This window comes from Bos taurus, chromosome 7, assembly GCF_002263795.3.
Source record: "Bos taurus isolate L1 Dominette 01449 registration number 42190680 breed Hereford chromosome 7, ARS-UCD2.0, whole genome shotgun sequence".
In the NCBI taxonomy this organism is placed as follows: domain Eukaryota; kingdom Metazoa; phylum Chordata; class Mammalia; order Artiodactyla; family Bovidae; genus Bos; species Bos taurus.
Window position 1 is genome coordinate 93,229,651 of NC_037334.1, and position 18,629 is coordinate 93,248,279.

An 18,629-nucleotide genomic window follows, 5' to 3' on the forward strand; every position below is an offset into this window, starting at 1 on the left:
CTCGGAAGTGTATGAAGGGAAGGAAACATGGGAAAGACATACAGCCATGACATATGAACTCAGTCTATCTGAAATTCCATCTTATCAAATGTAATTCTCTATTCTGAGACGTGTTTCTATAGTTCAGAAACCAAATCTCTTTTCACTGTTTTCCTAGTGCTTATCCTACGCCACGTCTCAATGCTCCATTTGAACCCTATCCCAGTTCTTCAGCTGAGATGAACACTAGCGAAGTGTCTTGGATGATGATTAGAAGTAGCCCATCAGGAAAGCCCTGCTAAACTCAAATCATGCTGGAAGCATTCCCAGACCCCAGCGATCGTATTCTCAGTTGTCCTGAGTGGACAAGACATGCTGGACTAGAGGTACCAACAGAGCCATGCTTAAGCCTCAGATGCAGCCCGGCCCCATTCCAACCAACAAGCAGAGAGAAAGAAGCCTCTGGCCAGAGCCAGCAGACTGAGATGGATCCTGTAACTACAGTTTCTCTGGGTCTGAGGGATAAAGAGAAAAAAGAGGCAATACAGTGATGTCTTCAAGTTAAGTATTTTCCATTTAAAAGTCTTTTACTGTGAAATTATGACTTTACAGTTTTTTGTGGCTGTATACTGTCTTTGTGAAATCCAAAATTTTGGGGTTATTAATATAAACTTAGAAGTGCCTGTAGGTCACAAGGCTGAGTGACATTGACATTTAAATCAAGGCTGACAATATTTCAGTGTAGATATGAAGTGAATTAAAAATTTTTATAAAAAGGTTATACCTTAATGTATGAAATTTAAAGAGAGAAGCAGGTAGTAGGTACTCCTGTGCAAGATATTTGGAAGTATTTGGAGATGCTTGTTGCCCTGGTTGAGTGTAGATTTTTACTCGTTGTTATGAGTTGTAATATCATCAACGTCTATAGGTTGCTCTTTAATATGGAAGGTGTTGTGTCCTCGGATAAGTACTATTATTCACCAGGTTGTATTTCCAGGACAGATGCTCATAACTGAATGGTGATGGGTGAGGGCTCATGATTACTACATAGAACCAAACATCTCGCTTGGCAGCAGACTTTCAGAGACCAGGGATATGTCAGGAAATAACGTTCAACCCCTCAGCCTTTTTTTTTTTTTTAATAAAAACTATATATTTAAGTTGTACAACATGATGATTTAATATACATATACACAGTGAAATGATAACTGTAATCAAGCCAATTAACATGTTCTCATTTACACAGCTAGCATTTTTCAGTGTGTGTGGTGAGAGAACCTGAAATCTATCCTTTTAGCAAATTCCCAGTATTCAAAATGCTGTACATTAGGTCTCTAGACTTGTGCATTCTATACCCCTGCAATCCTTGACCAACATCTCCTGTGTCCCCCACCTTCCTGACATTAGGAACCACGATCCGGTTCTCTGCTTCTGCATTCGACTCTGTTAGATTCCACGTGTAAGTGAGACCACGTAGTGCTTTCCCTTCTGTGTCTAGCTTGTTTCACTTAGCATAATGTCCTCCTTATGCTAAGTGGGCTCACCTTTGCTCACTCAGCCTTACAGCCTGGAGCCCAAGGTAAGACGTCCCTTTGCTTACTTTCTATCTCTTCTTTGACTAAATTAAGATGAATTCAGCTACTGCCTATTTCAGTCGGATGAAAAAAACACACAGATCAATATATTCTGACTTTTGAAGGGGATGCCTAATCCAGTCTTAGTTAGAAATACTTAAAAAAAAAATCTAGATAAATTCTTTTTATATGTCTCACCCGGAATATGAAGACCTCACAATTTAAAAAATGATAAACAGGGATGTTTCTAGTTTGGGGTAAGTACTAAATTCTATATTGGTTATGTGTGTGGGAAAAAGGTACCAAGAGATCATTTATAAACTTTACTAGTTATATAATACTAGGAGCTGGTTATATATACATTTGGATGGGTAAAAAGTAATTGTCATAAAACATACAAAATTTCTCTTAAGAGAATTTAGGTCCTTGGAAATGACAATAAAGGATGTAGCTAAACTGTGAAAGGAGGAAATGCAATAAGCAATGTGGTCAGAAAACACCTGGGTTTAGAAGAGATGAAAAAAATCCCACTTTTATATGTTTATTGTGAGAGCTGGAGTAAAAGTATTTTGGGCTTTCGCATGATGAAAGCACTTTTTTATAATGGAGAATAATGACAGTGAAAAGAGACTGGTGATACGGCAACACTACTAAGCAATTACATACCTTAGACCTTCTGTTTGTTCAAAACTCTTTTTAAACATTATCTTTCTGATCCTTACAGTATACCATGAGAACTGGTATAAGTTATTCACTGTCCCTATGGTGAGAGGTCAGCTGAATAAATACCTGGGTATTCTCTTTAAAAAAAAAACTGGAAGAAAATCAGGAAGGTCAACCAGCTCATTCATATAAATATATGTATTGATTTGATTAAATAATTGCTAAAGCATGGTATGGCTAATGTTAATTTCTTATAATATCAGGAAGGTAAATATAAATAAAAAAGAAGTTTCAGCTATATATCTGCAATAGGAATCAAGGAAATGGTGAGATGAAAGGTGTTTGAAACCTGGGAGCATGTTCAATGAAAGTGTGAAAGTGTTAGTCGCTCAGCCATGTCTGACTCTTTGTGACCCCATGGGCTGCCCATGGAATTCTCCAGGCCAGAATACTGGAGTGGGTAACCATTTCCTTCTCTAGGAGATCTTCCCTACCCAGGGATCAAACCCAGGTCTCCTGTATTGCAGGCAGATTCTTTACTGTCTGAACCACCCAGAAGGAGTCCTTGTACACTCTCAGATTCACAAGCCCTTTGGAAGTATGAAAAGCTTTCTTAGCCTAAGGTGGACCATGACTAGCCCCTGGGTTTCTCCTAGCTCAAGGGTCCGCCAAGCACTGTTTCAGCTTTTTACTTCTTCTCCCCCTACTGGCAGCAGTGAGCCATCCATTTAAGAGAGGCATACACTGACCTTCTTTCTTATAATTAAACAGTATCAATGATACATAGCTGATTGGCAAAGTAAATACTGGGGAATAATAACCTAAAAGATCATGACCTTATTCAGTCAAAGTTCCTACTATCGGTTATATGCATACATATATTCCATAGAAAGCCAAAAAAAAAAAAAAAAAGGCGGGGGGGGAGGGCTTCCAAAAAAGTAATCGTTTTTCCAAAGGGTTTTCTATTATTATTTCAACCATGTCTGGTTTTCTCTATTCCCTCTAAATTTTCTGCCTCCAGAAAGGGAGCTTGGGGGTGGGAGGTGATATAAGTTGGTGGGGGCTCCAGATATAAAAGGCTCAGACTCATTCATCTCAGCATTGAAAAAAAAAAATCATCTCACCTCTCTCATCCATTCTCGAATCGTTTTGCCAGCTTCTTGATGCCACACATTGTGAACAGAGTCTGTCAACGCCACAGCAGTCACCTTGCTTTTCACATCTGCTTCTCGTTGAATCATCTGTTTTTAAAAAGGAAAATAAAATATTGGCCATAATTGTTTTCCCTACTGGGTACAAACTTAGTCATAGGTAATAATAATATTAAAAATGAAAAAGCAATATGCATTTCTTGCTCAAAGCTATACTCTTTTTCTACGCTGAAACGCCTTATTCTTGTTCAGAGATGTGAAAAGATGTAACATATATTTTTTTAAAGATAATACCACTTAAGACTTAGAGCTACGCAGCTCTATCATTTTCCATGTGGTTTGACAATTCAAGGATTAAAGGGATCACAGGGGAAACGAGGAGGAATCCCTGAGGGCTTCTATTACAAGTTTCTTCCACCATTTCCTATTTCAGTGCTTCAGGGAAGTCAGTACCAGGGGTTCACTCTTAGCAACTCAGGACTAACTTCTGCTAATTTTCAGTACATGGTACATTAGGAAAGAAAGATATCTTGCTTTGATTTCTCCATTTTAACTAGCCAGCTCTTCACCATGGCCTCATAATTCCTTGGTGTTTTAAATGCCCACAAAGATCTTTCTCTTCGTATTATCAATGTCATTTTGTCTTCTAATGTGTTTCTTTATGCAGAAAAATGATTATACTTTAAATTCTTTTTATAGAATGTTGTTTGTATAAAATTAAATGGTTCTAAAGCTTTAAAAAGAGCTACTTGGTTTGAAGAAATGGAAGAATTTTTCAGAGGTCTGCAAAATAAAGAAGCCTGAGAAATATTTAATAATAGTTCTAGATTAAAAGAATCAAAAACATTCTAACTCAGCTAACACTAGTAACTCTAATTTGACATAACAAACATAAGAAAGCTTAATAAAAAATTAGTTAAAATACAGTATCTAATAGCCTTAAATTTCATAGCCATGCTCTCACTCTTTCTTTGCATCAAATGTCTTTTCTCCCTCTAAAGAGAGCAATGTCTCTATCATGTGCTATTAATTTATTGTCTAAAAAATAAATTACTGCATTAAAAAAGGAAGAATTCTGAACAATGATGAAAGCTCACACAGAAAACAGTGCAAGCCATGCTTCTAATACCAAATGATGCCTGTTGGCGTTTTGAATTAAAAATCTCTCTCTCTCTCTTAAGTTCCTTTAAACTCTACATATGCAGATCCCCTTTCACTGAACAGGACCTAATGGGAATCTAACTCACTGTTAATGCTGCCTCAGCAGCACTTCTGCACCTGAAATCTTTGTGTCTTGTGGTTTCTGCTTATGTAATGTGCAAATCTTAAAATCAATGCTGGTTATCAACATGATAATATTACTGCAACATTCACCAGGCAATACCGATAATATTTTAAAAAGCATAAAATAATACTCCAATTCAGGACTTCATATTCATTATTAAATAGTGTGCTACCTGCCTCTAGATTTTATTTTAAAAATAAGATTCTCAGAATGGCACTAGAATACAGAAATTTAAACCAACATCAGCTAATAAAACCCCCAGTTCCACAACAGTGAATCCACCTGGCTCGTGAAGAACTTCTATGTCCTTCTGCTCATTTTCTAAACAGGAACATTTTTAGACACGAAGAACGACTGTTGCTGAAGTTACCAAATAAGAACACTGCGGTCTCCTGGTACTCTAAGAATATGTCTGCATTCAAAAATATTTGTGCTCAATTTTCTTTTGGTTGTTGTTAACACATGCTGACTTAAAAGTGGTAGTGACTGAAGACACTAGATATCGAGGGCCATTTGTGAAATGATATACAGTTAAGAGTTGAAAAGGCTGAGGATTTAGTGCAAAAGTAGAAGATCTGGGGATTAAAATTTTACAAACCTGGAAAAATATACAGTTGATAGATTAACTACCGGGGGCGGTGGTGGGGGGACTTTAGTCTGTTTGTTCATCTGGCTGACATGTCACACAAAGGGAGGTGATGATGTATAACTTTTCTTCACATCTCATCAAATCACATTATAATCCAGCATGATCCTCCTTTGCGCTGTTTTAGTTCTTTGCAGTTTAAAAAGCACTTTCATATTATATTACTAGAGGAGGGGAATGGTCTGATTCCAGAGGCTCTGAATCAAGAGCTGTTTACAAAGGAACTCAGTCACAAAAGTTTTCAAATATTTGACTGTAAAGGATTAGGAGATTTGTAAATCGGTGAAACTCTTAGCAGGTGAGTTTTCCTGATGGTTCTCCTCTGTGCTGGCCCTGCTGCAACGGGCAGTGCTGACCTACTCGCAGCTGCCCTTTCCGTCCAAGGTCTCTGCGTCTTGCATTTGTTGGGGAGGTGTCTAGCCCCCGTTCACTCCCTCACTGGGAATGAGCACTGATGGAAAATGCTGGAGAATGGCAGTGCTGGCTGGGGGGAGACTGAACACAGCAACCAAGACTGTGTAAGAGACAGACCTTAGAAGCAACATAGCTAAAGCAAGGAAAGGGTGGAGGCATAGACGGGTAGGAAGACAACTTCCTTAACAGTCCATACTAGAAGACTGTGATGATGTGGAAAACTCAGAAATCTGAAAGGAAAGAAGCCAAGTGACCAAAGTCCTACTGTATGTCAATTTAAGGCGGAGATGTGCTTTTTATTAGGATCCAAGGATAAGGACATGTTTGAAATTCTCTGCAAAATTCTATCTATCTGTATGTGACATGAATATTTTTCTGGGAGAGGATGCTCAGCTTTCATTAGATGCTTAAACGGATCTTAATTTCTAAAAATGGTAAGAGCTCATGAGCCCAATACCAATATTTCAAAGAAGAAAGATGCCATTATTTTTTTTGTTGTTGTTATAATGTCTTAAGTATGGCAGTGTACTTCAACAGTATGTAAACTGTGAACTTCCAGATGTTCAAGTTGGACTTAGAAAAGGCAGAGGAACCAGAGATCAAATTTCCAACATCCACTGGATAGTCAAAAAAGCAAGAGAGTTCCAGAAAAACATCTACTTCTATTTTATTGACTATGCCAAAACCTTTGTGTAGATCACAACAAACTGTGGAAAATTCTTTAAGAGACGGGAATACCAGACCACCTGACCTGCCTCCTGAAAAATCTGTATGCAGGTCAAGAAGCAACAGTTAGAACTGGACATGGAACAACAGATTGGTTCCAAATAGGAAAAGGAGTACGTCAAGGCTGTATATTGTCACCCTACTTATTTAACTTATATGCAAAGTACATCATGAGAAACGCTGGGCTGGATGAAGCACATGCTGGAATCAAGACTGCCGGGAGAAATATCAATAACCTCAGATATGCAGATGACACCACCCTCATGGGAGAAAGTGAAGAGGAACTAAAAAGCCTCCTGATGCAAGTGAAAGAGGAGAATGAAAAAGTTGGCTTAAAGCTCAACATTCAGAAAACAAAGATCATGGCATCCAGTCCCATCACTTAATGGCAAATAGTTGGAGAAACAATGGAAACAGTGAGAGACTTTATTTTTTTGGGCTGCAAAATCACTGCAGATGTTGATTGCAGCCATAAAGTTAGCGCTACGGTTTTTCCAGTAGTCATGTATGGATGTGAGAGTTGGACTATAAAGAAAGTTGAGCACTGAAGAATTGATGCTTTTGAACTGTGGTGTTGGAGAAGACTCTTAAGAGTCCCTTGGACTGCAAGGAGATCTAACCAGTCCATCCTAAAGGAGATCAGTCCTGGGTATTCTTTGGAAGGACTGATGCTAAAGCTGAAACTCCAATACTTTGGCCACCTGATGGGAAGACTGACTCATTTGAAAAGACTCTGAGGCTGGGAGGGATTGGGGGCAGGAGGAGAAGGGGACGACAGAGGATGAGATGGCTGGATGGCATCACTGACTCGATGGACGTGAGTCTGGGTGAACTCCGGGAGTTGGTGATGGACAGGGAGGCCTGGCGTGCTGCAATTCATGGGGTCGCAAAGAGTCAGACACGACAGAGTGACTGAACTGAACTGAACTGACCTTATTATTAAAATTTTCCTTGTGTTTGAAATTCAGAGCAAAAAATATCGATTATTTTTTTTTTCTTCCAGAATTAAGAGTAAGATTTTAAACATTAAGTAAATGTAACAAGACAAGACAGCTTCCTGAGTGTAGGAGTGTTTGGTTAGATAGAGACCAGAGCACCAGAAGTGGGCACGGGAGGGCCAGAGTCAGCAGCAGCTACCTTTGCCCCCTCCATGCGCACAGGGTCCTTTCACAGGGCTGCTACCAGCTCTCCCCAGGAATCAGGTAGGCCTTTTCTGCCCATCTAACTTCCCTCACCATTCTTTCTCCAAGGCCATCCAGTGAGGTACCTGCTTACTACCTCCACAAGTACCTGGCCCAATCCAAATACTTCATGTCACCCTGAAAGTTCCTTAATTCCCTTTCTGTACCTACAAACTGTTCACTTTTCCGTGGGTTTCATTTCTTCCAGAACTCCATTGTGGACTACTTTTAGCAGAGGAAAACTTAAAAAGTCCTTAATTTCTCCTAAATTAAATGAAAAAGTTGCTCTTCTTGTCTTAGCTTAGAAGATAGAAGGCAGGGAAATGTTGACGTTATAAGGATGCTCTGCCATGAAATTTGTGGGAGCAGTTTCATGTCTCTCCTCCAGGGTCTTGGATTTTGGAAGTTATAAATCCAAGTCAGTACTAGATTCAATACTCCCCACCTGAAGAAGAAATGAACTCTGAATTGGGTTGTCTTCACCCTAACCTAAAGGTGAAATAGATAATTTTATTCTCCCGTATGTGTGACCCAGCAGCCACGGCACTCAGAATAAATATGTCTTGTATTTTAAAGTCCAAGGGGACCTCCTGAAAGAGCCAGTGTGGACTTAGGGGTAGGGAGGAATATATGCGCATTCAGGCCCATATTTATATTTGCATGCTTAATATATTTTAAACATGTTTTTGAGGGAAATAGCTTAAAGTCTTGCATCAGCAAAAGCCATTACTTTCTTTTTAAATTCTGACATGTGTTACACATATGTACTATGAGGGTTACAGCATGTTAATCACTTGTACAGGAAAGAACAGTCTCAAAGAAAATCAAATAACGCGTGTTTCCTTCAGATTAAGATCTGACACTACTGTACATTTATAAATCGGAGGATCATTACTACTGTATGAGCATGAATGAATCATCACTCTGGTTAATAGCACAGTTGAAGTCTGAGATGTCTTTTAAAAAAAGATATATATATATATATGTACATAAAAAGATCAGCTCCCTCTAGAGCTCCGCAAGTTAAGCTGTTTCAAAGTTTGGAAAGGACCTTTCCACATTTTCAGTGCAGACGGTAATTACACTCAGTGCTTCTACTCGCGTGACATCCTCACGAGTGCCTCCCATCATTTTTCCTCCCTGTACGTCCCCTCGAGTGCGTTCTACCTTTTGTGCTGTTGGGCCTATTCAGTTAAAAATGTGCCCAGGGCCAAGATGACTAATCGGCCGACACTGGGTTTGGCAGAGTCTTTTCTGTTAACGTCTTCCCGAAGAGTCTATTGTACAGGTTGATCCCAGTAACATGCTACCCACAAAAACCTATGCTGCAACATAAAAACCTTGGTTCTGTCACCCAAGGCTTTTGAAGTACCTTTACTCATCATAATGAAATATACACACACTTTGGTAGATGAAATAAGAGGACTAAATTGCCCAGCAGGAAATTCAGACAAGCATGACACTCAGCTCTCACTGTTTCTGCTTTTCCTTTGAAAGTAGACACTTTCAAGTAAGCAGTCTTCATAAGGAGTGTGGTGGTTAGGTTCAAGGACGATGGAGTCAGATTCTCTGGGTTCAAATCCCCACTCTGCTACTTCTGGCAGTTACCACCTTGAGTGAAGTATTTAAACTTTTTCCATGTCTCTCTTTTATCCCACGTCAAAGGGAGATAATAAATGAGCTAAGTCACAGAGTTATGGTGAGATGCCACCAACGGAATATAAAGCAACTAGCAGAGGACCAGGCACACAGGACACAATTATAACACATGATCCCACAAAAACACACAATGCAAACTACTCCAGATGTGTAAACCAGTGCATTCTCTTTCCTCAACGTAGAAGATAACAGAAGCTTAACCTGGAATGCCTTTAATGACAGCATTATTTTTTAAAGAGCCACAGAATCCATAAAGGAAAAAAATTATGAAGGGCTGCATTTTCCTTAAGAGTTTGTGGTTCACTAATTCTAAAACCACCTGGCTGAGTAGAAAGAGCTGATTATTGTGTCTGTTTAAAATCCTGTGATCAGAATACTAGACCAGTAATAGCACCAGGCACTTGAAAATTAAAACAGAATTGTTGAAGTCATTCTGTGGCAACCTCACTTTCTGGGAACCAGTGAACCCGTTCAGAATTACTGGACTGGCAACAAAGCATGGAGCCATGGCTTAGCAGTGCCAAGCTGGCGGAGAGAGTCTTTTTACTGCTGTTTTTTACATAGAAAGGAATGTATCTGACTATGTTTTTAAAAAGATAATCACAGAGATATGAAGTCTGTCCAGAGGAAGGCAGTATAGCGTTGTAGTTAGGAGCACGCACAGGCTCTTGAATATGATGTCCTTAAATTTTTAGTTTTTGTTAATTGTTATAAGAATACAAAAATGGGAATCATAAAATTATTATTAATCAAAACTAATCCTTATAACAATAATGAAAGTGGGTATCACACTTCATAGAGTGGCTGAAGGATAAATGTGATAAAGCAGATACACGATCAGTACTGTCAGCTACTATTATTACCTTGCCATTCATTTTAAATTTCAAAAATGTATGCTTCCTTTTAGATCTGGCATCTGTGTACACTTGAGTGACATCAACGTTTGCGCCGAGGGGGTAGCTAAGAAGAGTCGTACAATGGCTACAGCCACCTGCAGAAAGTGGGTGTCGTCCAGTTCCACCTCCATCACATAAAGTGATTTGGACTCGCTTAAATGCTTTTAAAGGAAATAGCCAGGTATAAATGGGATAACCATACATTTTAGATGGCCCAGGACTGTCCTGCTTTATGCCTACTGACCTGTTTAATTATTAATAGTGTCTCCTTTCGCTGTTAAAAGTGTTTGGGTTTGGACAGTAAGTTATATGACCATGGTATGTATAATGTTAGTTGCTCAGCCCTAATGTATGTGCGTATGTATCATACAGAAGTTAAAGGTCACTCTAGCAAACGAGTAAATCTTTGTGCTCCATGCTTAACCATTTGAGGATGTACCTAAACCTAGAGAGTTATCATGAAAACAAAAACAAAAAAATAACCATGCAGTTAAACACACAAGAAATACTCCCCAGAGTTCTTCAATTCAAAACTTCAGGGCAAGCCTGAGTAGGGGGTGGCCCTTCACAGACAGACATGTAGCCTTATACCCTGGGTAGGTAAGCGGGGCCAGCTGGAGCTCCACGGCAGCCACAGGATAAGACAACATTCCCTCTTCCTGTGCTTTGAAGCCCTCGCTTCAATTCTTACAACCTTTGTCTAGTTTCAGGAAGGAAAAAGGTTCTCCGCAGGCAAGAACCCCGAGGGACAGGGTGTGTAAACTGAAACTCCTTGGGTCACGTGCATTTATGAAGATAAGTCTCCAGCCACCAGTTAGGGAACGGCAAGTTATGATTTATTATTGCAGGGGCCAGAGGAGAGCAGCGATCACTTCCTTTTCCTTTCCTGCCTAGACCGTGCTGCCACGCGCAGACCCCTTCAGCAACAAACAGGCATGGGGAAGGCAGGTTGAGAAGGGGAAAACAAAGCAAAACACATATTAAGGGACTGACAATCTGGGAGAAGGGAAAGAGGACCAGTGCCTTACAAAAACACACGACATGTGGGAGGGTGGAAAAAAAAGCAACAGTATGAGAAACTTACTTTACTAATCAAGAAAACAGCAAGCTAGTTGTAAGAAAAAAAAAAATAAAAGAGGTCACAGATTAAAAAAACGGTGTAAAGGTTCATCAAGATAACTTATGTGATTAAATGTTTTATTATGCAATCTTAGGAGAGTGCCCACAAGTCAGCAAGATAAAATAAAACATATATTCAGCTGGGAGAACGTTAATATACTGAAGTTTTTAAAGACAAGCATTTTCTTCAAGTCTTGGAAAAAGAAACACAAAGAGATATGATTTCTTCCCACAAAGATATATAGCAGATAACCAGAGTGCAGATCATCATGTTATTTTACAAATTTCTCTTAAAAAGCCTTTACGTTAGGGGTGAGGTGACGGATATGTTGACTGGCTCGGTTGTGGCTGAACGTTTCACAACGCATACAGATAGCGGAGTCATCAGGTTGTACACCTTAAAAATACACAAAATTTAATTGCCAATTATACTTCACTACATTTGGAGACAAAAAAAACTTATTGAATTTGCACATAGATGTTTGGTGTATTTGAAATTTCATTGAAGTTTTCAAAGTTATTCTATAAATTTAACAATATGTTTATAAAAAGTTCAGACTCCAATTACCTGTGTTATTTTCAATGTATTTTAAAGACTGTCTACTCTGCCACCTACCGTAAACAGTGGGAGTGATATTCTAATTTATCAACCTTTCTAGATAATACATTATTACCATTAGGTTGATTTTTGAGCTTTTGGAAGAACTCACAATTTAGGAAGGAAGTCAGATTCTGATAAATTCTGTGGAGACTCAATATTCTGAGTGTTTATAGTATATAGATTATCTTATTAGAACAATTTCTTTTTAAGCAGATTGGTAGTTGATTATGAACCTGTTTTATAGACGAGGAAATCGAGGCTTTTAGAGAAAGTGACTTGCCCACGTTCACACACTTAGTATGTGGCTCGGCTAGACCTATTAGCTCCAAATCCTATGTCTTTATACCATGACTATCTGTACATAATATCCTGCATTTCTCCATCTTAAATACTTACACTGGTAAAGACTCATTCACTATCTTTCTTTCCCACTGAAATGTAGGCTCCAAGGGGGAAGGATCGTATTTTCCAGGCCAACACCACATCTCTTTCTCTACACAGTGACTGGCACATAGCATTTGCTCAAAAATTATCTGTGAAATGAATGGAGGTGCTGTTTACAGAAATGGAATAGATAAGGGAAAGTGATGGTTAGGAAGTCAGAGCAATATCTGATTTGGCATATTTAGAAAAAGAGCATAAGCTGGGCTTCCCTGGTGGCTCAGACAGTAAAGAATCTGCCTGCAATGCAGGAGACCCGAGTTCAATCCCTGGGTCAAGAAGATCCCTTGGAGAAGGGAATGATAACCCACTCCAGTATTCTTGCCTGGAAAGTTCCATGGACAGAGGAGCCTGGCGTGCTACCATGCATGGGGTTGCAAACAGACATGACTGAGCGACTAACATAGATTAACACAGGTGGGTTCCCCAGGGACAGACTCTGAGATTGAATTTAGCATGCAGGGCATTACAAAGGAGCGCCCTGGGGATCAGCGTCTGGGGGAGGCAGGGGCACAAAGCAAGAACGGCAGAGAGATGCTAAGGTAAGATGCAGGTCCAAGACAACCCTGCACAACCCCCGGGGCCCTGGACCTAGAATGACCCTTTAGAGTCATCCCACGCTGGGTCTCAGGCAGCTGGGCCCTTAATCTCCCATACTGCTCTCTCTTTGAATATACATCCCACAGCGGCCAGGACGGTGCTTGAGGAACTGACAGCTGAAGACTGTCTGCTGAGCGCACTCCCAGGACGTGGGGCAACACGTTCTTTACTGAAGGAGCTGCTGGGTGGTATGTCACACTGTCCATCTCAGGTCAGAAGTGAAATTAAGCACTAGCCTTGTCCATTCAAATCTAAATCATTTTTTCCAAAATGCCGAGCACTCTATTGTTCTATCTGTGTATCAAACTTACATTATGATTTAACTGATATCTATGCTGGGAGGGATTGGGGGCAGGAGGAGAAGGGGACGACAGAGGATGAGATGGCTGGATGGCATCACTGATTCCATGGATGTGAGTCTCAGTGAGCTCCGGGAGTTGGTGATGGACGGGTAGGCCTGGTGTGCTGCGATTCATGGGGTCGCAAAGAGTCGGACACGACTGAGCGACTGAACTGAACTGAACTGATGAGATCAAGTAAATTTACCTTAGATTTCAGGTCTCACAATCTAACGCTGTACTATCTAGCCCTTCAAATTTTGCATTATCCCTAAAGTATAGATTAAAAAGGGAGAAACAGAAAATTAAAAGACAGAAAAGCTGATTATTGAAAAGCATAAAGAAACCAAAAGCACAAATTTTAAAAGGTATCCTATAAATCTATTGGGGTATAATTTGATTTTCTGAATTTCAGATGTAATGTATATGTCAGTGAAAGCAAGGTACACTTGTGATTTCAAGCCTAAGTGGAGTTAAAAAACAATTCCAAACTTCAAATAAAGTATGCATCATCACTTTTTAATGTCTGCCATTATAAAACCACACCTAGGAGTGTTGGAAGAAAAAGGCAAAGTGACCGTGGACTGAAAAATTTCATTGTAAAAGTAGCGAGGTTAGCTCTTTAGATCTCAGCCTTTATTTTCTATGATAAAAGGAAAATAAACACTGAGGTATATAAATTTTGGGACTAAAAACATCTGTGATTTTGATTCTTTTCCAGATATTACTTTATGCCTTCAGACATTTTTGAGTTTTGGCCTCTAGAAAATCAGGATAATCTTCATTTGACCACATTTCTTCAACTGTAGGCACAGATTTACATAGAAATGGTGTGGCACTGGTCTAACTCACACATATTGGGGAAGTTTTACTTTTAGATTCTAGTACAGGCATTGACCCTGTGATATATTAATATTATACTAAAGTAAGACCACCAAAACATGTGTTAACCAATTTTGGGTTATAAGAGCTTGCCAAACATTGGGGAAGAGGTGATGCCCATTTTTAAAAGGGAAAATGATACCACTGTAATAAATGTAAGTCATAGGCTTCCTACATTGTTCAAAATATATGAACTAGGATCTCCAGGTCCTTTGACCTACAAACTCAGACCTTGGACCTTCTCCCTAGCAACTTATGCTAAACACCTGGAGCCTGTGCGCTTGGTTAAACAACTGAACACTGCTACTGGAAGAAATTTCTATTCAACTAATTACTTATAAAGGCTGTTTCAATGTACATTGTAATGATCAAAAAAAGCAGGACCATCCTTTAAGTCAGAATTTTAAAATATGATTCTGACGATATGTTGGAGTCGCTTTTCTTATGAAAGTACATCTCACATTTCTGAAAAGATAAGAGTCTGTGGATGTAAAAGGTTGGAAATATGTTCAGTTGAGACATGACTTTTAAAGACTGTCTTTACTGCACAAAACCATATACACATTGGGTGGAAGAAACACGGGGTTTGAATGAAAGTAGCTATTTACCTCTAAGTCTGTGGCTGTACCTTAATTTCACAGATAGAAAACACGTACATATACTACATGTGGTAAAAGAGCACTTCTGAGTTCATGTACTGCTGCTGCTGCTAAGTCGCTTCAGTCGTGTTCAACTCTGTGCAACCCCAGAGATGGCAGCCCACCAGGCTCCCCTGTTCCTGAGATTCTCCAGGCAAGAACACTGGAGTGGGTTGCCATTTGCTTCTCCAATGCATGAAAGTGAAAAGTGAAAGTGAAGTTGCTCAGTTGTGTCCAACTCTTCGCAACCCCATGGACTGCAGCCCACCAGGCTCCTCCGTCCATGGGATTTTCCAGGCAAGAGTACTGGAGTGGGGTGCCATCGCCTTCTCCGGTTCATGTACTAGGGAACCATAAACAACAGTCACTATGCTGTGAGTGTCCTCTATCAATATCCACTGTAATAGAGAACGCCAGAGTAGCACTTCAGATCACTAACAGGAAGAGGAGAACCCTGAAACCTATCATTTAGACACCTGATGACAGCGTGGAGGTGAGACAGCACTGAAAAATTTACACTGGGGAAGGGTTTATGTGTGAACGAAGGAGAATTAGTCTCTGGGCTATTTTTTTTTTTTTTTCAGATTCCATTTTCCTTCATGTGTCTGCTCGTTAGCATTTCTTTCAAGGATATTCCACCAGTTGAGTCAATGATACAGGGTTTATATTTGACTAACATTAAATATTGCCTTAGCTTCATGACTATGAAATAATTCCAACAGAAAGAATCTAAAATAAATATACTTAGGCAGCATGGTACTGGATGTTTAATAAGCACTGATATTTATTATGGTAGGAAGCAGAATTTTTGTTACATCACACCTTTTGTTAAGTAGCCAATTTACCCAATGCGAAATCCCATAAAATGGCGAAGATATAAAAAAGAGTCAGTAGTTCACTAATTTAGAAAGTCAATTATATGTCACTGTTTCATATCGGGTTAATTACTTCATTTACATTTTTGGAATTTTAAAGCACTGCCTGAGAGGTGGCAGATTGACGGCACTGCAGAGTAGAGTCCTTACACTATTTTCCTGAGTGTTAATAATATAAAAGGCAGTATATGACACAGAGTTACATGTAGGTTTTATCTAGTGAGATTACAAATGAAACAGACATGGTATGGAGATAGGAGAGCAACAGAGATGCTTTCAGAGAAACCAGTGAAGAGGGTGAAAGGGAAATGGTAAAGTGGTAGACACTTAGGCGTTGTCTTCTAAGGCGTATGTGTGTGAAAGGTCAGAGGTCAAACATCTACAAAATATCAATACGTCTGAAGGGAGGAGAGTCAACGCCATTCAAAGTAAGTTATAAGAAACCTGAGTGAAAAAGACATGAAGGGCCTCCTTGTGGGGAAGGCTATCATGATCAAACATATAATAAGAGAGGTGGGGAGGAGGAGAGACTATCAAAGAGCACAAAAGAAAAAAAAAAAGACAATGAACAGGAGTGAGGAACAGATGTTGCCTTTCCATAGTTCTGATCCTAACCCACTTTCACAGGAACCCAACCTGCCACTCCTTCCTGTGGGTGTCACGATGAAATCTACCATACCACTTTCTGTCACTAAGTTGTCAGAAGAAAGCAAAGCTTCCCTAAGCCTGTCTCTTCCCACACAACCACCAGCATAAACTATGATCTATTAGTCCTTTTCCTCCTCAGACAGACAGGACGAGAAACGCACTGCTGAAATTTCCTAGTCCTTGAATTAAATATATCTAGAAGTTAATTTGGCATTGTGTGTGGTCAGTTGCCAAGTCGTGTCTGACTCTTTGTGACCCCATGGACTGTAGCCTGCCAGGCTCCTCTGTCCACAGAATTTTCCAGGCGAGAATACTGCAGTGGGTTGCCATTTCCTCTTCCAGGGGATCTTTCCTGACCCTGGAATCAAACCTGTCTCCTGCATCTCCTGCACTCGCAGGCAGGTTCTTTATCACTGAGCCACCTAGGCAGCCCCGATTTGACATTGATGCCACTTTTTATTTTCTGTGGGAGTGGATAAGTGAGGCCTTGATGCCTTTAAGCTTATATTCTGATAGTCACGAACACAATGAAATTCTCTCTCTTCCGGTCTTTTACATAATGGAATGAATGTACACGTAACATCACGTTTACTGAAACCAGATGAAACAGTAATTACTACTGGTGTGACTCTACCTATAACAGAAGAAAAGAATGAGAAGCTGTCCGGGACATTAGGAACTATCCAATCCAGCTCTTTTTCATACAGATGAAAAAACAGGTAGAGTGACTTAGGCGGCACCTCCAGTTTCAACAGGCACGGGATCACCCCAGCTGTGACTCCCAAGTCCCACGACTGACGATGGGTCCTTCTCCACCCTCCACCACGGGATCACCCCAGCTGTGACTCCCAAGCCCCCCGACTGACGATGGGTCCTTCTCCACCCTCCACCACTGCCTACACAGAAGCACATGTGCCACTGGTTCCTGATGGCGAGCCCCAGCGCTGTGCTTCCGTCTGACACTACAGGCTCCAAAGCGACACGCCGTCCACGCGAGTCTTGGGGCTGACGGGCCACCGAGGAGATCTGTACACACGAACTGCTTCAATTCTGTGGACTAAAGTTCTTTTTTTCTGATCAGTTTGGCAGGTAAAGTCAGTCAAACTTGTTTCTTCATGAAGACACTGCCTTACTATGGAAATGAATGTGGAAACATTCATCTTTGTCAGAAATTATGTCAAATTATTCAAATTTATTGGTGAATTACAGCAAACATCCCAGCTGATGAACATCTCAGTCATATGTTTTTTTAGAGAACACTTATGGTTCTAAAAAGATAACATTACAATGAGCCTTCCCATTCTGAGCAAAGATGTTTGGAGAGGACATGGGGTCCGTTATTAAAGATAGTAGTGTTTTAAAATCATAAAATATTCCAAAGATGTCCAACACTGTAAGTAGGAAAATGTATTCCTTTAAATAGTGTAGCTATTGTTTTCTCCTCTCCTTGTTATGGTCTTTTCAGGATCCTTAGGAAGCTGTCTCTAAGACTCTTTCTGTCAGCTTCCATCTTTTCCACAGACACACAGAGGCCTCCACATTAGCACTGCTTCTCTGGCTTGAGGTAACAAACGATTAGCTACAGCACAGTGGTGTGATGTTCATGTTATTCTTTGCTGTACTACACCCGGCCAATGTCTCAAAAATTAATGCAAGTATATCAGGATCTGAAATTAACTTTTTATAGCCAAAAGCAATGTCCTGCTAGGAGGAGAAAAACCTATTATAAATGGGCTGGCCTCTGATTGCTTGTAGATGGTGAGTACCAGGAAAATAACATTTCAAATTATACAATGTTGAATACAAAAAAAGCTGCCCCATATTGATTAATCAGTGTTTTGTTTATGAACTGATAAGGTCTAACTAGGTAGTTCCTATTCTTTGTAAGTGACAGATCTATTACAAAAGATCAGACATGAACCTAAATTAGCTAATGCGCTTATGATGCTATATAGAAATAACTATAAAAGAAAAATACTTGAATGAAAGATAAAGCCAATATTTCTCTCTGAACCATGTATTAACTTTGAAAGTTTTTTTCCTAAAAAATTACATAAAACTAGTCACATTTAATTTATTTAAGTGTATACATTATTCAATAAACACTATCAAAAATTAGTTCTGAAAAAAAAAATCAGCCTAGGATAAAGCAAGTATCCATTTCTCTTTATAACATTTTAAATAATTTCTCTTTAAAATGCTCATTTAGTATAAGCTAATTTGGGGTGCTATAATGCAACAGTATTTTACAAATTTTATTAAAAACTGCCCAAGTGTTTATGTTCAGCTGTTTACCAGAAACCAAGTTTCACT

General features: G+C 39.6%; 1 protein-coding gene across 7 annotated transcripts in view; it reads right to left on the reverse strand.

Moving 5' to 3' along the window:
- Positions 1-18,629, reverse strand: part of FAM172A (family with sequence similarity 172 member A) — a 421,562-nt gene that overhangs the window by 144,306 nt on the left and 258,627 nt on the right. For all 7 annotated transcript variants that reach the window (XM_059888825.1, XM_024995320.2, XM_024995314.2 and 4 more), the window contains one exon: positions 3,341-3,457. In XM_059888825.1, coding sequence (XP_059744808.1) covers positions 3,341-3,457 — 117 coding nt within the window. The remainder of the gene's footprint in view (positions 1-3,340; positions 3,458-18,629) is intronic.